Raw genomic sequence first — 21,668 nt, 5'->3', positions numbered from 1 at the left:
TGCTTTTGCTTATAGATCAACAACGATCTTTGTGGTCTAAACCTGCTGTGATTCTAGGAGACACTTGATCGCCTACGTTTGCTATCTTTATACATTTGACTTACATATATCATCACAGAATTTTACCTAGCCGTACATAGATGCTTCTACATCTACCTACGATCATCCTATGGGACCTTCATGAGATCTTTAAGCCCTGATGAAGTTCCGCAAGGAACGAAATGCGTTGGCTGAGGCCTTTTTAAGATTGAACCAATAAAGGATTTATTTCTGAAAGTATTGCAAGTTTTTGGACTTCTATTTTTGGTGCACCATCCATATCCTCAACAGTGGAGCCTCCGTGTGGCTAGCTCAGGATGTTTTGTGCACAAATCCAATATTGACAAACTCACTGAAGAAACTGAAGTGCCTAACCGTGGTCAGCCACATTCTTTGTTTTAAGAATTAGTCCTACCTTTTTCCAATTGTTGGCTCGTGTTTATGGATCCTTGACGTCTGGTACAGGTAATTCTCTCACATTGCTGTTAGAGCCCAAGCTGATTCACAGCACTTTGAAAGATCTAATGCGTTACTGGTGATTTGTTCGTTCATTTTCAAAGAATGGGATTAGTGTCTAGTGCACTATAGGAACCACTGTAAATTGCTGTTGATACCCATCTGAGGTATAGACCATAGCATCAATTCACCTTGTATTTTTTTGAAAGATACTTTAAATCCACATTTCTTTCCTTAGGGCTGAACAGGAGGTTACAAACTTTAAGGAAGAAGTGTGCAGCCTGAACAGCGTGATTAATGATTTACAAAAAGACATCGAAGGGAGCCGCAGAAGGGAGTCTGAGTTGCTGGTATTCACGGAGAAGCTTACTAGTAAGAACGCACAAATCCAGTCTGAAACGAATTCCCTGGTGACGCAGCTCGATAACCTTGGCTATAGTGAAAGAGACTTGCAAGGCCAGTTAGAACACCTGAAGCAGTCAAACACTGACCTGGTATGTAAAACATTCTCAATAAAAACATTAATGGCTATCAGTGAAAGATCACAAGATGGATGGTTGTTGTGTTTTTTTAAACCTAAATAAGTTAATGCCTGGTGAAGAGCAACACTGCTAGCAATCTTGATATGATAGCATTAATATTTACGACCTCTGACTATTAGTCTCTGTTCTTACCTTCTTTACTAAATCACTGCAATTCCTTATTTGTACCGATAATTCAGGTCATGTTTATTTAGCATACTTCCAGTGGACTAGGTGGATGACAATTAGTCTGTTTACATATATATATCAAAATGGTCTTCCGTCGGAGATAGTAGCCTGGGGCCTACAATTCATTCACCACTCCCGGTCTGAGGCCCCCTACCCCCCATCTTAGCACAGAAGTTCAATCCGGATGTTTTAATCTGCGAGCCCCGATTCTGCGATGCCATTATAGACACATTGTACCCCAGTTCTACTCCCCAGTTTTGAAGAGTTCTGATCGTTATTTGCAAGGATAGCAACAAGTCACCCACAGGGCTAGCATTGAGAGCTCACACCCGATCTTCAGTACAGACCACAGACCATCTCTCATGGACACATGCTTTATACCCATGTACCTCCCCACATCAGCGATGTAGCCTACTGAACTGACAGATAGGATGTACACTGGGCTATGGCTGTAACGGTCGACATGACGTGCCACCGGCATGATGTTTCATTCCTGTGATAGCTGATATATGTGTACTGTATTTTACAATCAAATGCTAATAAAAACGATAAAAACAAATCAAAATGGTCTTCCTCCACTCTCACGATGATAATCTTCTGATTCCGTTTCTGAATTCCCTGGTCTTTTGTGATATGATCTGTTTATCTCACCCAGTGTGAGAGATGCTTTGCAGCCTTCTGCCTCTTTAGTGGTATTTCTGTACATAGATGATGCTTTTTCTCCTCACTTTCTCTTTGTCCTTTGTGTTGCCAACAGTATATTATTTTTTTTTGTCTTTTGCCTCTTGAATCCCACTGGTCAAACTAGGAATTGTAATATATCTGATAGAAATATCTAGCTGCAGATTCTTTTCATTTGAATGATCCAGGCGTCGGACTGGATCTGGAAGATTTTTCTGTGAGCAATATCCCTGGCCGCCAGTAGGTGGCATTGGTTGGCTCCCCGTGACATTATCGACATAATTTCCACCATAGTGACGTCCAAGTCACCTATATAGGCACCACCTCGGAGTGCTGATGTCTGTTCTTTTCTTTCCACGCCAGCCAGCGCAGATCCGTGAATAGAGCTACCCTCTGTCACTTTTTAGGTATCTGCCTGATGAAAAGCAGCCATGCAGAGGACTTTTGGAATCGATACGATTCCAGTGTGCACGCAGGGAGACACACAGGACAAAAGATGTGCACGCGGGCATTGTATCCTTTACTGCGGCGTAATACACTGGGGACTTTTTTTTCTCGCCGCCAGTAAAGGCAGTCCCCGCGTGCATATCTTCTGTCCGTCCCATGACGGGCCGCGCGCGCTTGATTTTTATGGCCGAGATACCCGCCACCCCCTCTCAACACAATCCCCAAGAATTGGGAATCCGGAAACAGTTCTTGAATTTTTGGAAGGCGGGAAGGGAGTCACCCTTCCCGGCCGTATTTATTAAAAATATGAAACAAAAGAAAACATTAAAATAACAGTTTCATATAATGTACAATTTCATTTCCACATTACGATGTTTGGCTAACCTTAACAGATCTCTAATACAAAGGTTCTCCTAGCCGAACTAACATCCTACAAAACATTTGACTTGAAATTGTACATCCTAACGTTAAGGGCCAACGGCAAGGTCGTAACCGGTGTCAGATCCCTAAACCAGAAATACCCCCCTCACTTGTGAGAGGAGCGACCGCACAGAGGCGTACCTCAAGTGCATCTACCAATTTCCCTTTGTACTTGACGGGGGCCCCAATAAACTCGACGCCATTTAACGGTCGTTCGAGGACTCGTGTGAGGTGTCTAAAAGGTAGCGTAAACCCCCTCCCGCACCCCACACAACTTACCCATCTGCCGTCGCAGATGACCTGGCCCCGGGAAATTCCCCAGGAGGGGCCGTAGCCCCTCCTATCCAGGAAGGGGCCTTGACCACCTTTCCTTTCCTTCCGGCGGCCTCTCCTTAGACAGGACCGCCTCCCCGTTGAGGGGCCAATTGGCCACCTCCCCCGCGCGCTCCCATCCGTAATGGGTGACGCCCCCTCATAGGGATCTTCGAATTACTGCTCACCGATCATGACCTTACCGCCCGACCAAAATAAATACGACAGTTCTACCTAAGTTACTAAGATTTACAAAGCAAAACATCATCTATTATCAAGCGTAAATACTGATCAATCCTTGTTCAAATTACTTTATTTGAAAAACATACTGAAAATAACCAATCTTTATTGCATCTTTAAGACATTTCACGACAATCATCACAACCTGTAAGAAAACAGAGAAAACAAAAAGATACGATATCAACTGTATTCACAACGAATCGCTGTCCTCAGGGGCTGGTGGGTGGGTCAAAATTGCTCTTCGTTCCGTCTCGAGCTCACGTGCAGCAGGGAGGTGCAGCTTCAGAGCACAGGAACAAGAGGATGCTTTCTTGGCTTCCGCTCCTTTTATCCGTCTTCAGGGTGGGCGTGAACCCGCCCCCGCCTGCCTCCGAGGGCGTGGCCGGCCGCGTCGGTGTCTAGGCCAGCCCACTCTAGGGCGGGAAAAAGGCGCGCCCCGGCTACGCCGCTTTGGGCATACCAGCCGAGACTCGCCTCCCGCCCAAGATGGCTTCCCGGGGGGATCGTGGTACTCCACCATACGTTCGGGGGGACCGAATGGTCGCCCCTTTCCATATGGCCGAGATACCCGCCACCCCCTCTCAACACAATCCCCAAGAATTGGGAAACCGGAAACAGTTCTTGAATTTTTGGAAGGCGGGAAGGGAGTCACCCTTCCCGGCCGTATTTATTAAAAATATGAAACAAAAGAAAACATTAAAATAACAGTTTCATATAATGTACAATTTCATTTCCACATTACGATGTTTGGCTAACCTTAACAGATCTCTAATACAAAGGTTCTCCTAGCCGAACTAACATCCTACAAAACATTTGACTTGAAATTGTACATCCTAACGTTAAGGGCCAACGGCAAGGTCGTAACCGGTGTCAGATCCCTAAACCAGAAATACCCCCCTCACTTGTGAGAGGAGCAACCGCACAGAGGCGTACCTCAAGTGCATCTACCAATTTCCCTTTGTACTTGACGGGGGCCCCAATAAACTCGACGCCATTTAACGGTCGTTCGAGGACTCGTGTGAGGTGTCTAAAAGGTAGCGTAAACCCCCTCCCGCACCCCACACAACTTACCCATCTGCCGTCGCAGATGACCTGGCCCCGGGAAATTCCCCAGGAGGGGCCGTAGCCCCTCCTATCCAGGAAGGGGCCTTGACCACCTTTCCTTTCCTTCCGGCGGCCTCTCCTTAGACAGGACCGCCTCCCCGTTGAGGGGCCAATTGGCCACCTCCCCCGCGCGCTCCCATCCGTAATGGGTGACGCCCCCTCATAGGGATCTTCGAATTACTGCTCACCGATCATGACCTTACCGCCACAGGCCGGATAGTTGACCGGCTATCCGGACCCCCCACAAAACTCCTGCCTAAAGGTCATGTCATAAAGTCTTTAGCCAGGCTATCAGGTCTCCTATGAGTAACTCATTCCCCATTCGGGACAAATGAACACCATCCCCCGAATACATACTGTCCCCTTTAATACAACCATGCGAAATAGAATGCAGTGTACTTGAGCGAAACAGTCTACTCACTTTATTATTAATTTTCCTTACTGAATGATTCAGAGCAGAAACAGAAATAGCCCCCGCCACACTTTCCGTGGGATCATATGGGACCATGCAATTGTGCACCCTGGAACTCTTCTCGCCAACCAACTTACCGTGGAAAGCATCGCCTCAAGAAGAAGTCGTCTACCAGTGGTCACCAAATCATTGCCCCCAAGATGTACTATGATTACAGACGGCGGTGACCTCGTCCGCCCTAACAAACCCTCGAAAAATGATCGAAACTGGTCAATACAGAGCCCGCCCTTTCCGTAGAAGGACACACTGTACCCGTATTCCCCAGCCATGTGAATCATGTCACCTGCTTTGAATACGTCCGCGGCACGCCTCACGTATGAGTGGCCCACGACCCACACCTCCTTTTTCACAGCCGGTAATGTCTGACCGCTGGCCCCCCGGTGTCGGGTCGACTGGACCGTCCGCCCCGCCTCGTAGGCTTGCGCAACTGAAAACCAAACAAAAACAAGAAGCGTGAGTACATCATTACAGCTTCACAACATGTGCAACCGCACATACCTCTTATAACAGTTCGAAGACCAACGCCCCACACGTTTTACTTGTTCAACATTCAGACCCCTGGCTGTAGCCTCCGTAGCAGCCCCTATCCGAAAGGAATGGGTCCCAAAGTCGCCGGGGTTCAAGCCCGCGGCAGAAATCGACATCGCAAGCACCCGCTGAAACTGAAACCTCGTCAGTGGGGTGGCGTCAGCGTGTCTTAACAAGGCCCCCCCCCATGCTGCCACCCTCTGCGCTAAATATTCCTCTACGCACCCAACAGGGCACATGGCAGACCCGGGGATCCTCTGGATGATTACGCAGTCCCCGATTGCATCCTGATCGGATTTGGACCTGACAAAAGAGACCGTCATTGTCTCCTCCCTGACCTGAATGTGTTCCCGGCACAGTCCCCCCATCGTATCCTGCTTGTTCTTTGCCACTAATTCGCTTACCCGCATAGCCCCATGGAATGCTAACGCAAATGCGGCTCGGAACAACACTGCTTCGTACTGGGATGAACATGTTACCGGTAGCACGGATAATAACAGGGCCAACCTATCCAGACCTATCGGGTGCCTATCGTCTACTCTGCGACCCTCAAGGCGTTGCCACCCACGTAGCGCTTTCTGCACAACGAAAGACGCTGTCGGGTCCTGGATCCCATGAGCCCTCGCCATGAAGGAAATGGCGGCCCGATGCCTCTGGGCCGTAGCTACTGACTTGCCTGCCTGACGTAAAGAGAGCAGGAATCTCACTACACACTCTTCCAGACCCCAAAGCTCCCTCCCGGCAGTACCCAAAAAGGCCCAATAGGAACGGAACGCCCCTTCATATGCCTTCCTCGTCCTGGGTGCTAAACTCTCTCCCACGAGGTCTTGTAGTTCGGGGCACCGAGAGACCAGAGAGCTTCGGGAAAGGGTGCCGCCACCGGGTCCGCTGTGGGCAGAAAACCCCAGAAGGCCTGCATACGGAAACGAGAGAGCGCATCAGCCGCTTGGTTCATCACCCCCGGCACGTGTCGCGCCCTAAACAGTACATTCAGTTGCATGCACAACAACACAATTTCCTTGCGCAGTCTCAGAATCAATTTGCAACGTGCTGCCTGACTATTGATACACTCAACCACGGTCATGTTATCAGACCAGAACACCACAGAGTGATCCCTAAACCCTTCTGGCCATGTTTTCAAAGCCACCAGAATAGGGAACAGTTCGAGAAAAGCAATGTTACTCGTCAACCCGCACTCATGCCACCATGACGGCCATTTTTGAGCCGACCATTGTGTACCCAATATGGCGCCAAAACCCATACTCCCCGCCGAGTCTGTCCAAAGCCCCAACTCCTCGGAAGACACTGCTGGTTTATTCCAGACAATTCGCCCATTGAAATTCGCCAGGAATGCAATCCAAATGCGCATGTCCTGGCGAACCTCTGCCGAGAGTCTCGTACGATGATGTCCCTCCTTCAAGCCGACCATGGACTGTGCAATCGAGCGGGAAAAGGGGCGCGCCATCGGCATTACTCTTAGGGCAAAATTCAACTGACCCACCACCTGTTGCAATTGATGCAGGTTCACTTTCGTTGCACGAATACATGTCTCAAGGGATAATCTGAATTTTAACACTTTTTCCTTAGGTAATCGAAAACAACCCTCCATTGAGTCGAGCTCGATCCCCAGAAACTCGATCAAGGTCGAGGGACCCACCGTCTTACCTGGCGCCAACGGCACACCGAATTGATTCATTAGGACACAAAATTCATGTAAAGCCTGTCCCCACTCAGAATCCCCGGCTGCCCCCAGAAACAGAAAGTCATCGAGATAATGCATAACATGTTGAAAACCTGTCTTCCTCGTGAATACCCACTGCAGAAAACAACTGAATTTCTCGAAATAGGCACATGAAATCGAGCATCCCATAGGCATACATCTATCCATGTAATAGCGACCCTGAAACTGAAAACCAAGGAGACGCTGATCGTCTGGGTGTACCGGGAGCAACCGGAACGCTGACTCGATGTCCGATTTGGCCATCAGCGTCCCGGGCCCCAGGCGATTCAACATGGCAACGGCTTCATCGAAAGATGCGTACCGCACCGAACATACTTCCGGGTCTATCGCGTCATTCACGGAAAGACCACGTGGGGCTGACAAATTATGTATCAGCCGGAACTCACCCGGGTCCTTCTTGGGGACCACCCCTAGAGGAGAACACACAAAATTAGCAACTGGTGGCAAATCGAATGGACCGGCGACACGACCTCGAGTCACCTCTTTCCCAATCTTTACCTGCACCACCGCCGTGTTCTGTAAGACCGACATTTGATTCTTACAGTCCGGTACCCCCTGAAAATCCCCCACTGGGATGCGGAAACCATATGAAAACCCGTTCCGTAACACCCCAGCGGAAGCATGATCTGGGTATTCGCTGAGCCAAGGAATCATTGCCATGGTATCAATCGGGGTAGGTAAAGGCGCCCCTCGGACTATATTAGACCTGTTTGGCGCCTCCCTTACCACCGTTATCACCCGTTTTGGCTCTGCACATGGACTCAGGATGGGATGGCTGCCCGCACCCCCCACACTCATGTCTGAATTTGCATGACCCCTGGGGCCTGGTACATTTGCCTCTGTTAAAATTCCAACAGATCCCCCTTTTACCTGTGCTGCCACTCGGCTTCGAGTGGTACTCGTTACCTGGACCCGTCCGAAAGGGCGTCCCAGAGTTTTGGCGGGAGGATTCCCCCCCGTTACTCCCTACTAATGGCACTTTCAACATCCCTGTACTCTCCATCTTTTGCCAAGACACAGAGTCGTAACAATCCCAAGACAACAACGGGTTGTGTTCTTTAGCTTTTCTAAACAGATTATCATAGCAGAACCACTGATTGCCCCCATATGCCACAGAATACTCCATAATACGCGACTGATAAATGGGTAACTCGGTCAGCAACTCAGGCCTACGCTCCCCCATGATGGAAGTAAAAATTCCCCACGCTCTGCCCCAAGTACCAATGGTCTCGTCGACCTTAAAGGCGGCCATTTTGGCGCGCCAAACACTCGGATGCATGAGCTCCTTTTGACTCCTCACATGCTCGATCTCGTAATGGTCGGTAAGCAATGAAAACATATTTACATATTTATCCGCCCAAATCAATTCCTTGATTTCTTGTGGGACGTGCTGGGCAATCTTCTCCTTTCGAGAAGGTGCAGACTCCCCCCCCGCAATCGGCAATGGCCGCTTACCTGAAGTAGACCCCACGCTTGTCGCCGAACTTGGGCCTGCTGTACTTCCAACAGCCGGGACCTGTGGGGGAACAGAAGATGGCGCCTTCGCAGCCTCCCTAGATTCCCGCAGTTGCCTCATCACTGCCCGGGCGTCGTCAGCCGTGGCGCCCTCGCTATCGTTTCCCAACCACGCTGCCAATTGTGCAGCTAACTCGGGGGGCATATCCTCCCTGTTCGCAGGGGTGACCACCACAGGGATTGGATTCCCCTCTTTCGGCACCGGGGTTGGCTCTTCTCGTAGGGCTTCGGGAACCGGGGTCTCCCCCCCAAGTGCTCCCCTTCTGGGCCTCTTGCTTTTTCCACCGGGGATTGTTCCCTGTAAAGGCCGTTTCGATCCTCCCTCCCCGTCCTTAGCCTCAACCTTTCTCTTTAGATCGGCTATCTCCTTCATGAGTATGCGGAGCATCTCCTCGGTACCGACCCGCTTTCCGACCTTCTTGGGCATTCTCAGACGGGATATCTATAAGACAAAAAGAGAGATTACAACGCTCAAAATTGCTCTTCGTTCCGTCTCGAGCTCACGTGCAGCGGGGAGGTGCAGCTTCAGAGCACAGGAACAAGAGGATGCTTTCTTGGCTTCCGCTCCTTTTATCCGTCTTCAGGGTGGGCGTGAACCCGCCCCCGCCTGCCTCCGAGGGCGTGGCCGGCCGCGTCGGTGTCTAGGCCAGCCCACTCTAGGGCGGGAAAAAGGCGCGCCCCGGCTACGCCGCTTTGGGCATACCAGCCGAGACTCGCCTCCCGCCCAAGATGGCTTCCCGGGGGGATCGTGGTACTCCACCATACGTTCGGGGGGACCGAATGGTCGCCCCTTTCCAATTACCATGGCCACTACGTGCATACGTTTTATGTGCTTTGTTTCACCACAGCACCCATCAGCCATCAGCTGCTTGCAATGGAAGGTTCTACTTTCCAGTCCTTTCTGTACGACTGTCCGTAATAATGCTTCACACTTGGGTGTTAAAATGTCTCAGTAATTACCCAGGGTTTGAGAACCTATTGTGTTTATACTACTAGAACGGGACAAACTCAATTTTGCGATGCAACAAGTGGGATTAGTCTGGCGGTGCATCAAAGACCTTTCGCCGAACGTTAACTCATGCTCACAATTGAGGTTATTATTTCTTCTTTGTGCCGCCTACGTGTACCTTTAAATACCATTCATAATCTTACGATGCGTTATAGTTCCTGTGCTGCTACCCTCGCAAGGGAGCTACCGGACGGCCTTTGTATATTGGTATTTACTGCTGCTGTTCAAAGCTGAGAGCACTTTTGTTCAATTTGGGTCCCAGAGTTTCTGTCCTAATCCTGTCTCTCAATGTTGGAAACAGTGATCAAGAAAGGCATCAGAACTCAGTGTCCAGTTGAGTTACATATTTTCAGATGGCCTTCCTTAGAGGAGGGGGTTTAGAATCTAACCCCCCAAAATGTGCTACATAACTCATAGCTCCTATCCATCCCCAAAAAACATCATCTGATGACGGTCTGCGCATGCGTAATATGTCTGGAACAACTTACAGTGCTTTCCTGCGAAGCCATCAGGGAAAAAGAGGCCACCCAGGCTGTGATTTGGTGGGAGGGTAGAAATGCCTTGACTCATCTCATGGTATATTCATGAAAATGCAGAACTGTGGGACATGTGTCTGGGTACTGCTTCAAGTGCGTGGCAGCGTCAGGGTACACACAGCCCTGTCTCCGTTGGCATTTATCTCAAAGTCAGCCAGTGCCACCAGATGAAAACTCTCGCCTCTTGGGCGGACACTGTCACATGCTTCTGTGCGCATTAAATATATCGAAAACGTGGTTTACTTCTCAGAATCTTTCCCAATAAACCTTCCCCAATCTTCTCTGGTGATGTACCCTGCAGGAAGTTAATTCATCTATGAGTCTCCCCAATAGTCTGCCCCTGACTAAGCCTTGCCCTGTTCCTCCTGGGGGGCAGTGGGTGTTTCTAGCCAGTGTCCAGCTGATCAAGACAGGAGGCTGAGGCCGGAATTCAGAGTGTGTTCGAGGTGGGAAAGGCAAATATAAAACTCTTCAATTAATAAATATGCTGTCGCCAAGGCTTTGACCAGGCTGGTAAGCGCGCACGTGTGCGTGTGTGTATCACCTTTGTGCATGTGTTTGAGCACTGACACATTGGTGAAGAGAGGGGCCCTCGGCACACGGGGGCACTGACTGCTGGGGGCTGTAGGATGCAGGTAAGTGTCGGGGTTCCAGGCAGGCAATGTTACAAGTAGAATTACTCTTTGTTTCACTCACACATTTGGCTGTAGAGGTGTTGACTGCGCTGCCCCTGGTTGGCATGAATGGCGCATGTCAGTGAGCTGAGGGGGCACTACGGTTCTGGGTTGGTGGGGCGGGGCATGGACAGCCTTGAGAAGAGGGAAAGCACAAGCCGAACCAACCAAAGATGTATAGCAGAAAACAAATGTCATAAAAAATACGATAAGTAATCACAAATTTAAAATATATATTTTCCAACCTTTCTTGGTGTTTCCATAAAGTGCATACAATCGTCTCACTGATTTGAGTGACATTTATTTAAAGTAATGCTTTTTAAAACTTAAAACATTCAAGATACCCCCATGCCCGGATGACCTTGGCGCAAGTTACGCAAAATGCCAAACTGTCATGTCCTCTTTCGATGTAAGCAATAATATTGCTAAATGTGAAACAAGATGTTATAGGTACTATATAGAGGTGAGGTTTGTGCAGTTTAGACTCCTTAGAGTCACATCCGTATCTCTTCCTTAAAACACCAAAGCAGGACCAGCGTTAGCATGTGCCAGCGGAGCCCACGCCCAGGGTGCCGACTTCCAGAAAGGTGCAGAAACTTCAAAAAGATAAGGACCTCTTTTTCTTCCCTTAGCTCAATATTCTTTGGTTCTCAACCCCCAGAAAGTATACAGCAGATATGTAGGGCGAAATATACGCTCAATTATGACTTTCTCGCTGTTTTAAATCATCTCTGGGTATATCTGACCTGACGGGGGCATTACCCAAGACCAAGTTTACAAACCCTTGAATGATTCTTCGAGTGATCCGAGGCAGAGACTGATCCGGAACTGCCCCCTCCCATAGCGCCTTGAGACCCTCACGGGTGGGTAGTGCGCTTTACAAACCCTTGATTGATTGAAGATCTGTATCTTCAGTGTCATGGGCCATCGGTAGCAAAGATGTCACAGCACATTGCAACCAATCACTAGATTCTAAGAGCATGTCATCTTCCATTGCTTTTATTAACATTCTTTCTTGAGGTATAATATAAAAAGTGAAAGTGCCAAATTTTCAACAAAGTTCTAATTAAACGCCTTTTATTTTCTATTTCTTTACTTTTGTTACAATGACAACACGCCCCTATTTAGCTTTAAACATCTTAAGCGAAGGCGTGGGTGTCGCGATTTTTACAGAAGTGAATAAATAGAAAAGCAACAATTTCCAGGGCACTAGGTCTTGCATTACTGAATATTTGGATCTATTGGCGTTGCATTACTATTACCAACGCCAATAGCTCAAACTTTCAGTAATGCGAGACCTATTGCTTTGCAAATGCTTGTACATTTCCATTACAAGCACTGCTAGTAGAGCGCCAGAAAACAGCCTAGAGATGAAGTGCAAGCAAATTGAATGGGTGCGGGCCATTAATGACAGCTTCCTGTCTTCAGGAAAACAATATTGTGTTCACCACTTTTACCAGCATAACTCCCACACCCCGCAAAAGTGAAAAGCATTTAGGGGCTTAATGCCAGTCATTCGCATCATGTCAGAGTCTACAATGGGCTGAAAGATCACCATACCACTGACTTTCTGTATTGGTGTGTACCTCAGTATGTATGTCTGTATTAATGTTTAGCTTCTCATGTGATCTCCTATGACCTCTTGTAAAGTGTGTGTATAGTGTGTCTGTGTGTGTGTGTTTATGTACGTGTGTGAGCTTGTGAATGGATTATGTGTTTTCATCCACCAGTGGAAATTAAAGTCTGTCCACATTGAGTGTGTGAAGCCGAATTCTTTTAATGAACTACATACAAATGGAATACTTTAGTCATTGAATTGTTGAGAGCGTCCATTAGGTGAAAGTTGATATGCCGCATGGCTCTGAATTTTGCTTTACTGCTGCGGAAGTAGAATGCAAGGGTTTGTGACTAGAAAAGGTTTCACGGTAGGTAGACTCTGTGAAAGAAAGTGGATTGTTACTGAGATGAGTTTGTGTATGTTGATAATTCTAGTGTCTATTTGTGAAGATTAAGTGGTGAGAGTGTGAATGTTAGAGAAAGGTTTGTGGGCGTGAGTTGGTTGTGTGTAAGCAGAATCAATGCTTGGGCATATGTGAGTAAGATGAGAGTAAATCAAGTCTTGGTAGAAGGCATGTGTGAACTGACCGTGTGAGTGCACTACGTACACAAGCCAAGTGTACGCCTCATATTCTGTATGTGCCAAGGCTGTATCACAGTAGTGTGTTTGTAACTTGAGTGTTTGTGTGTGCTCACGTACCTGAGTGCATGGAAGTGTGTTTAAGCATGGCTTCAATTAATGCAGTATGAGAGAATCCACAAGAGGATTCTATTCAAAATCCTACTAACAACTTTCAGAGCCCTTAATAACACAGGCCCTAAGTACCTCTCAAGACGCTTCACCCGGTATGATCCCCCAAGAAGTCTGAGATCCTCAGGCGGAAACCTGATTACCATCCCTAGATTCCAGTATAAAACGAAGGGGGGAAAGACTCTCTCCGAATTGGCATCAAAGGCTTGGAATGTCATGCCCAAAGAACTTAGACTCCTAGCCCATGAGAATGCTTTTAGGAAACAACTGAAAACTTGGATTTTTAATCTATCTGATGTCTTTGTGATGGCTTCCATCTAGTTCCCATCACTGTACAGTACATTATTTCAGCGCCAGGATGCTCCTTTCAGAGCGACAGTTCGCGCTTTACAAATACCCAATACAAAAACAAATACAAATATTTAGGTGGGGTCTGTTCATATGTTGAGTAAAGTGGATGTTTGTGTACCTAATAAGATGTTGATTGTGTAGAGTGTGTTTGAATGGGGCAGGTGTGAGGGGAGTTTGCTGGTGAATGACTGCATCATTAGCAAAACAACTGTAGGTAAATAAATGGATGGATGAATAGACAGACAGGTGAGCAGAAGAAGCATGGATGGTCGGGCGGACGGACCGGCAGACAGAGTTCAAGACAGACAGACAGCAAGATGAATGGACAGTTACATGGACAGACACAGAAATAGCAAAGGAATCACAGAGAGGCGAGTTGTTCAGCAGAATGAATGACTAATTCATAATAATCATATATTATGGTATGCGGCCCCAAGAGTACAAAGACCAAGATTTTTGTAGCTCGGGACAAGATAATGCAAGCATTGAAAATGCAATAGGTCTTGCCTTTGATTAAGTTAAAGGTATTTGCTTTGCTAATAGTATTGTGTAGCAAAGCAAATGGCTTTAACTTAATCAAACTCGAGACCTATTTTATTTTTAATGCTTGGTTCGACATTTTGTCGACCTCTTTTTGCTGTCTAAGTTTTTTCCATCATGTCCAAGAAGACTTCTGATATTCAAAACGTGCGGCGCCACACCTATTTTGCCTCTGGTGCATGGAGCATGACCACAGCTCAAAGTTGTGCTCCAACTGCCAGGCCATGGCTTCAAAAACGTTGAGGGAGCAGTCCTTAAAGTTGCCTGCTTGCTTGCGGCCCGGCGCTTGGCACCATGTCGCTCTCCTTCGATGTCTCGTTCACTGTCCTGGTCGAGCGGAAGGCCCAGGCACCGCTCTGGGAGTCGTAAGTCTTCGTACTCTCACTCAAAGTCATTTAGTAGGTCAGGTAAGAAGCACAAAAACATAAGAAACCGAAGCGTGCTTCGACTTCTCCCCATGTGTTGGCCGACACGACGGAGGAGTCTCTGCATCCTAGGCCTCGTTCTTCTAAACCTGCACCCAGGTCGGCTCTGTGCTTCCCCGCCTTTCCGGGAGCCGGGTCTGGAGCGACCCCGCCCACTTAAGGAATTTTATAATGCCATGTGCCTCATATTTTGGCGACCTGACAGTACCGGCACACTTTCAGGCACCAGAGACTCATAGAGGGCTCCATCAGGTTCCACGCTGCCGCTCCAGCACTCATGGATCCGGATCGATGCCGGTCGTGTCATTGCAACCTTCCCTGGTGCCAGTGCTGATGCCGAGGCTCCCAGCGCACTCCAGTGGTGCCAGACACATTTTAATCTCCGACGACACTGTGCCGGATTGGTGCCAAACTGATGCAAATAACAGCACCAACAAAACACTTTCACCGTAGGTCGTTTCCTCAGCCTTATTTTGAAGGGTTAGGAATGGAGGAAGATTGGGAAGTGTTGCTGGACCCTTTACAAGACCTGTCTTACCAAGAATTGGACTGGTATGAGGAATTGGGCTCAAGCCAGCGGACTGGATACCTCTCTAGAATCTGACCTGCTTTCTGCCCCTACCGTGGCTATGGAGGAGAGAGCAACATATGCGGTGGTGGTGTGAAGGGCACCTGAGGTCCTGGACCTTCAGCTTCCTTCCGTGGTGGTCAACACGAATATCATGACAGAGGTCCTACAGCCAGGTGTCGTCTCCTCTGAACCCTTTCTGTCCTTGAAAGAGGCCTTAACTAATGTCCTACTGGGAACCTGGTCCAAGCCCAGCACAGGGACTCCTGTGAATAGGCCAATCACCAGCCACCATCGCTCTGCACCAGGAGACCCAAACTTCTTCACCAACCACCCTACCCCCAATAGCTTGGTGGTCCAAGCCTCAACTTAACAAAGCATGTTCCCTTCTGCACCCCTGGAGAGGGAATCCAGAAGACTGGACAGTTCGGGTAAGAATTTTATTTCTTCCACCTGCCTTCTGTTGTTGTCGATGTACACTGCATGCTCATTGGGCCATTACTCCCACTCCCAGTGGGAAATGATGCCACAGGTCCCAGAGGAGGCCCTGGCCGTCCTCTCCCAAGGGATATCATACGGGAGAGATGCAGCAAAGTTCACCATTCATTGTGATCTCAGCACAACAGCCTCTTGAGCAGAGCGATTTAATCAATGGTGACTGTTTGATGCCATGCCTGGTTTAGGACTTCTGGCTTTTCAGGGGATGTCCAGGCCTCTCTCATGGACATGCCCTTTGATGGCACTCGTCTTTGTGGAGACATGGCAGACATGGCCCTGGAGCGCTTTAAGGACTCACAGGCTTGGCCAAGTCCTTGAGCCTCTCAGTGGCTACACATCTCCTATCTGCCTTTCGCTGCTCCAGAAGCGAATGGGCATGGTTCGTTCCGACCCCGTAGGTCGGGGTACCAGAGGTCGGGTCAGACCTCCAACCACCCTGCAGCCTCAGTCTCCAGACCCTCCTGCAACCTGCTAGTGACACATGCCAAATGGAGAATGCATGCTCTGCAGTGGGATTTGAAGTTCCAGTCTGCACAGTAACAGGTGAATCTCTGGTCCAGATCTCTTTACGAGACCTGCAGTGGTGGTTGACCAACCGCGATTGGGTCAGGGGCAGACCCCTCCCCCTTCACCATCCAGATCACACAGTAGTGACAGATGCAGCACTCCTGGGATGGGGGGCCATCTGGGAAAGGTGAAGATCAGAGGACTCTGGTCTTTGGTGGAATACGGACTCCACATCAACTTGTTGGAGCTCTGAGCGATTCATTTAGCATTAAAAACCTTTATTCCTTCAATCAAGGCAAAGCTGGTTCAGGTGTTCACGGACAACACTACAGGCATGTGGTACTGCAACAGACAGGGCAGGGTGGTATTGTCTACCCTTTGTTAAGAGGTCGTTCGTCTCTGGGCATTGCTGGGCATATCCTTGGTGGTTCACCACCTGGCAGGTTCTTGGAACGCCAGGACGGACTAACTCAACCGTCGATCCCTAATGGATCACAAATGTCGTCTCCATTTGGAGGTCTCTTTCTACAGTGGAGAGAGCCTTGGTTAAACCTGTTTGCCTTAGCCGAGAACACGCAATGTCAGCAGTTTTGCTTGCTGGGGTTTCCAAGGCGACTCTCGAGTGGAGCTCAGGCCTCCTATATGCCTTTCCACCCATACCACTCTTGTCCAGAGTGCTCAAGAATATCTGGAGCGGCTGGGGCCCAAGTAGTTCTTGTGGCTCCAGACTGGGCAAAGAGAGTCTGGTATCCCGAACTTCTCTATTTGAGCATCGATCCTCTGATCAGGCTACCTCTTGGGGAGGATCTTCTGTTGCATCAGCAGGGGAGGGTCCTCCACCTAAACCTGTCAACTCTGCGCCTCCTTGCATGGTGTGTCGGCAGTTGATAGCATTCAACCTTCCTCCTGAAGTTTACAATGTTTTTTTGGAGGCCAGGGTGCCCTCCGCCAAGAACGTGTACACTTGCCAGTGGAACAAATTTGTAAAATATTGTACAAAAGATCTATTGATCAGAGAGGCAAGGCCTAGAACTTGACTGATTAGGAAGTGCTGAAATCCTGTAACTGATCCTGCCAGCAATAAATGTCCAACGGCTCTGGAGTGACCGCACATCCTGAAGAGACTTCAGTGGGTGTGGACGCCGTGGTAGAGGGACAAAACGCTGTTATCGCCACGCAAGCAAGATAGATTGCGGACTCGTGGCCCTGACGGCCCACTGTAGCAAACTGGTGTTTCAGTGGCCTGCCTATGCCTCTCCCTTTCATTTCCAGGCCGCGCAGGTAAGCGGGGCTTCCTGGCTCCAGGACCCCTTGAGGCAGCGTGGTGGCGATACAGGAGGCCTGGGCCTTTGAAGCTGAGGCGGACTACACACAGACCTGGAGATGTGCTGCCCGCTGAGGAGAGTAGGGCTTTGCATTGGGGCTCCAAGCCGTCAAGCAGTCTGCGTGGGGATGCGGCCTGCACGGTGAGGTCGGGCCGCATTAAAGGAGCCCCTCTCCGGCTGGCCGGCCGGCCCACAAACCCTGCATTCAGGAACTGAATGCCCTCTGCTAGGACTGTATCTCCGTAGGAGAAGAATCCTTTGCCCTGGCTTCTTTGGTTAGTGTCTCGCCTACCCCCAGCTACCTCATAAGTGAGAGGGATCGCTTGGTAGCAGTTAGGGTTGGGGCTCTCCTGGAGCACAGGGTGGGGTGGAACAAGTAGGGACAGTGCCTCTGGCCCCATTAGTAGCTCCCTGACACATTGGATTGTGGGACAGCCTAATGTTGGAAAGAGAAGCAGATGGCCTGGACTAACCACAGCATATAGATCCTTTTCTTTGATGTTGCGGCCTATGACACAGCCCCGGAACTGAAAGGTTGCGTGGGCCTGAGGAGTGTCCGTGGTCATTACTGGGAGGACAGACTTTCGTTCCTGTGGCCCAGAGCAGGGGGGCGGTGAGTGGATTGCGAATGTACGACGTTACAACGTGTACATTTACAACGCATGCACTTACAATGCAGTTTTTACAGCGCAACATCCACTACAACGCATTCCAGTACATCGCATGACGCTACATCGCATATTAAAAAACTACCTTTACAATGCATTCCATTACATCCGCATACTACCGTTACAACTCATACCATTACAACGCATACCATAACATTGCATTTAACCCTTTCGTTGCTGCCGTCGGCCAACAGCCGTCACGAGCACTACCTTCGTAGTGCTGCGCACGTCCGTTGGCTGACGGTGCCACGCCCACATAATAGAACTGCGGTGAAATTATCGCTGCAGTAAACGGGTTATGGTAAGTATTGGATAGTATAGGGGTAAAAATTACTATTCTAACTCCAGGGGGTGCAACAGTAGGGTAAGTGTTGGATAGTGTAGGGGTAAAAATTACTATTCTAACTCCAGTGGGTGCAACAGTAGGTTAAGTGTTGGATAGTGTAGGGGTTAAAATTACTATTCTAACTCCAGGGGGTGAAACAGTAGGGTAAGTGTTGGATTGTGTAGGGGTACTATGCGTTGTAATGGTATGCGTTGTAATGGTATGTGTTATAATGCCTGCTTTCTAGTGACATGCAATGTAGTGTCATGCGTTGTAATGGTATGCGTTGTAATGCCTGCGTTGTAGTGACATGCGTTATAATGGATGTTGCGATGTAAGACTGCGTTGTAAGTGTAGTGCGATGTAATGACTGCGTTGTAAAGGTTGTTTCCCGTGGATTGCAGTCCCCTCTCAGTCGCTGGGGCCTGTGAGCAGGGGACGACTACTCTCCTTCCCTCTCCCACTCCCCGAATTCTATGGCAGGAGACCTCTCAGCAATACAGCTGCCATCAACAAATATCTTAAAGACATACAGGTCCCAGGAATAGAGGAGGGTGACATGAAAACACTTGACAGAGCCTTGATACTGGCGGAAGTGAGAGAGGTTGTGGCCTGGCTGAAATCAAGAAGAAGCCTTGCCCTAGGGGCGGGGGAATAGCCGTTATATACCGAACTATATATAACTGCTCTTTCACGAAAGAAGATATTTGGGGCTGCGAATGTGCACGATTTAAGATCTCCATTTGCCCTCAATTCGCCCTCTCTGGGCTTTACATCTACCGGCCACCAGGTCCCTCTGCCAGATTTATTGACGAACTTCTTGAAATATCTCACACCTTGGCAGTGTCTTCCCCCAACTTCACCATTTTGGGTGATCTTAATCTCCACTTTGACTCCGTGACAGAACCCATCATTAAAAACTTGCTGGCCGACCTCACGGCCCTGCAGTTAAACTCCCTGGTCCACTCCCCCACCCACACTGCTGGCCACATATTGGATCCCATCTTTACCAATATGTTGGAAGCTACGGCTGATCCCCCTGAACCCATGGGTTGGACCGACCATTTTCTTGTCAAACTTATCATCACGGCAAAAAAAACACATACCATAGCTGCGGCCAACCCCAGCCACAAACGACCATGGCACAAACTCTCCTCCGAAGACCTCATCAAAAAATTAGGAGAATTCCACCCCCCTGACGAGAACAAAGACATCAATACAGCCTATGCCGCTTTTCACGACTGGATCGTTGCAGGGCTCGATGCCCTAATTCCGGCTAAATGGACCAAAACCCGCAGTTCCCCCACAAACCCATGGTACAATGAATCGCTCAGAGCCTTGCGGAAGGAATGTAAGAAAGCCGAATGCGGATGGAGGAAAAACTACTTAGATAGTGACAAAGTTCTCTACTTATCTAAACTATGTTCGTATCACAAAGCAATTCGGACCACCCGAGCCTCCTTTTACACAAAGGAAATTGAAATAAGCTCCAACCCTACCAAAACCATCTTCAATTTAGTCCAAAGCCTCCACAAAGTCCCCAACCCAGGATCCTGCATTACCTCCTCGACACAGTGCGAAGACCTTGCCACCTTTTTCATTGAAAAAGTGAGGAAGATCTATACTTCCTTCCCGCAAGATGACCCTGCACCCATCAACACGTCCAACGCAGCGGCGGAAACGTCGGAACTGTCAAGAATACCCGACATATCCCTCGACGACCTTGCTAAACTGTGTAGACAGGTTAAGTCTGGTTCCCCCACAGACCCCATGAGACCAACTAAATTCCTGGACTCACTTGATTTCTTCCTTCCCCCGCTTGCCAGCCTACTCAACCTTTCTTTCTCCTCAGCTGTGGTCCCCACCTGTTGGAAATCTGCATGGGTTTCGCCTATTATTAAAAAACCCACTTTAGATCCCACTAAGCCAGAAAATTTCCGGCCCATCTCGCTGCTCCCCTGGACGTCTAAACTGGCTGAAGCCCACGTAAACAAAGTGCTATCCCATCACATGCTGCAAAACCAAGTCCTGGACCCCTCCCAAAACGGCTTCAGGCCAGGACACAGCACCGAGTCGGCCCTACTAACCACCACCGAACACCTTCGAGGTGTCCTGGACGCTGGTCAAAGTGCCGCGCTGATCCTGCTGGATCTCAGCGCGGCCTTTGACACGGTCTCACACAATATCCTGTTGAAACGACTCGAGGCCATGGGGATCGGTGGACTAGCCCTTGAATGGTTTCGGTCCTTTCTAAAGGACAGGTCCTTTCGAGTCTCAGCCCCACCTTACATCTCCCAATCCATCGAGCAGGGAGTCCCCCAGGGATCGGCGTTAAGCCCATCCCTTTTTAATCTGTACGTCCAGCCTCTTGCAGTAGTGGCTAAAGAGTGGGACCTTACGCTGGTGTCGTACGCCGACGACACACAGCTGGTCATCACACTCTCTGAAGGCCCATCACCCTTGGCTACTAAATTCAGGGATGGTCTAGCGGCAGTTGCACAGTGGATGACGCGCAACTGCCTGCAGCTAAACGCCGGGAAAACGGAGGTGCTTCTCCTTGGCAAAAACCCCAGCCACTGGAGCGATCATTGGTGGCCCTCTCTGCTTGGCCCCACCCCCGTGCCAAAAAATGTTGTCAAGAACCTAGGTGTATGGCTTGACTCCTCACTCAACTTTCAGTCCCACACAAAGAAAGTGGCAGCTACGTGTGTGGGGCTCATGAGGAGCCTTAGCCCGATACTCGGTTTTTTTGACTCCAGAACCCGCCAACTTAACATCCAATCCATGATCCTTGCCCGGCTGGACTATGCCAATGTCCTATTCTTGGGGGCAAACAAAGCAGAACTAGCAAGACTGCAGCGCATTCAAAACTCGGCTGCCAGAGCGGTGGTTGGTCTCCCACGCAGGTGCTCTGCCAGAGCCACCATTCGTAACCTTCACTGGCTGCCTATTGAATCCCGAATTCACTTCAAAACCCTTACAATGGCATTAAAAATTCTTAATTCTGACAACTGCCCTGAACTTCTACGCCCGCTCCTTGTACCCTACACCCCCCAGCGCACCTTGCGCTCACTAGGTCAACACCTCGTGACGGTCCCCCAAACCAAGCTCTGTAGAATGGGCGGACGCTCCTTCAAAGTCTTAGGGGCAAGACTTTGGAACTCCCTGCCTCTACACATCCGCACCTTAACCAATCTGACTGTCTTCCGAAAGGAACTCAAAACCCATCTCTTTTCTGTCATCTAGTCTTTGTTGGTTATCCCACCCAC

At 49.2% G+C, this 21,668-nt stretch overlaps 1 protein-coding gene across 11 annotated transcripts in view; it reads left to right on the top strand.

Annotated features, from left to right (window-relative positions):
* The window catches only part of CCDC186 (coiled-coil domain containing 186), a 662,916-nt gene that overhangs the window by 381,172 nt on the left and 260,076 nt on the right, over positions 1–21,668 (top strand). For all 11 annotated transcript variants that reach the window (XM_086922872.1, XM_086922870.1, XM_086922871.1 and 8 more), the window contains exon 11: positions 734–989. In XM_086922872.1, the coding sequence (XP_086778998.1) occupies positions 734–989 (256 nt within the window). The remainder of the gene's footprint in view (positions 1–733; positions 990–21,668) is intronic.

This window comes from Lissotriton vulgaris, chromosome 5 (assembly GCF_964263255.1).
Source record: "Lissotriton vulgaris chromosome 5, aLisVul1.2, whole genome shotgun sequence".
Classification (NCBI taxonomy): domain Eukaryota; kingdom Metazoa; phylum Chordata; class Amphibia; order Caudata; family Salamandridae; genus Lissotriton; species Lissotriton vulgaris.
This window is presented reverse-complemented; position numbering and strand designations above follow the sequence as displayed.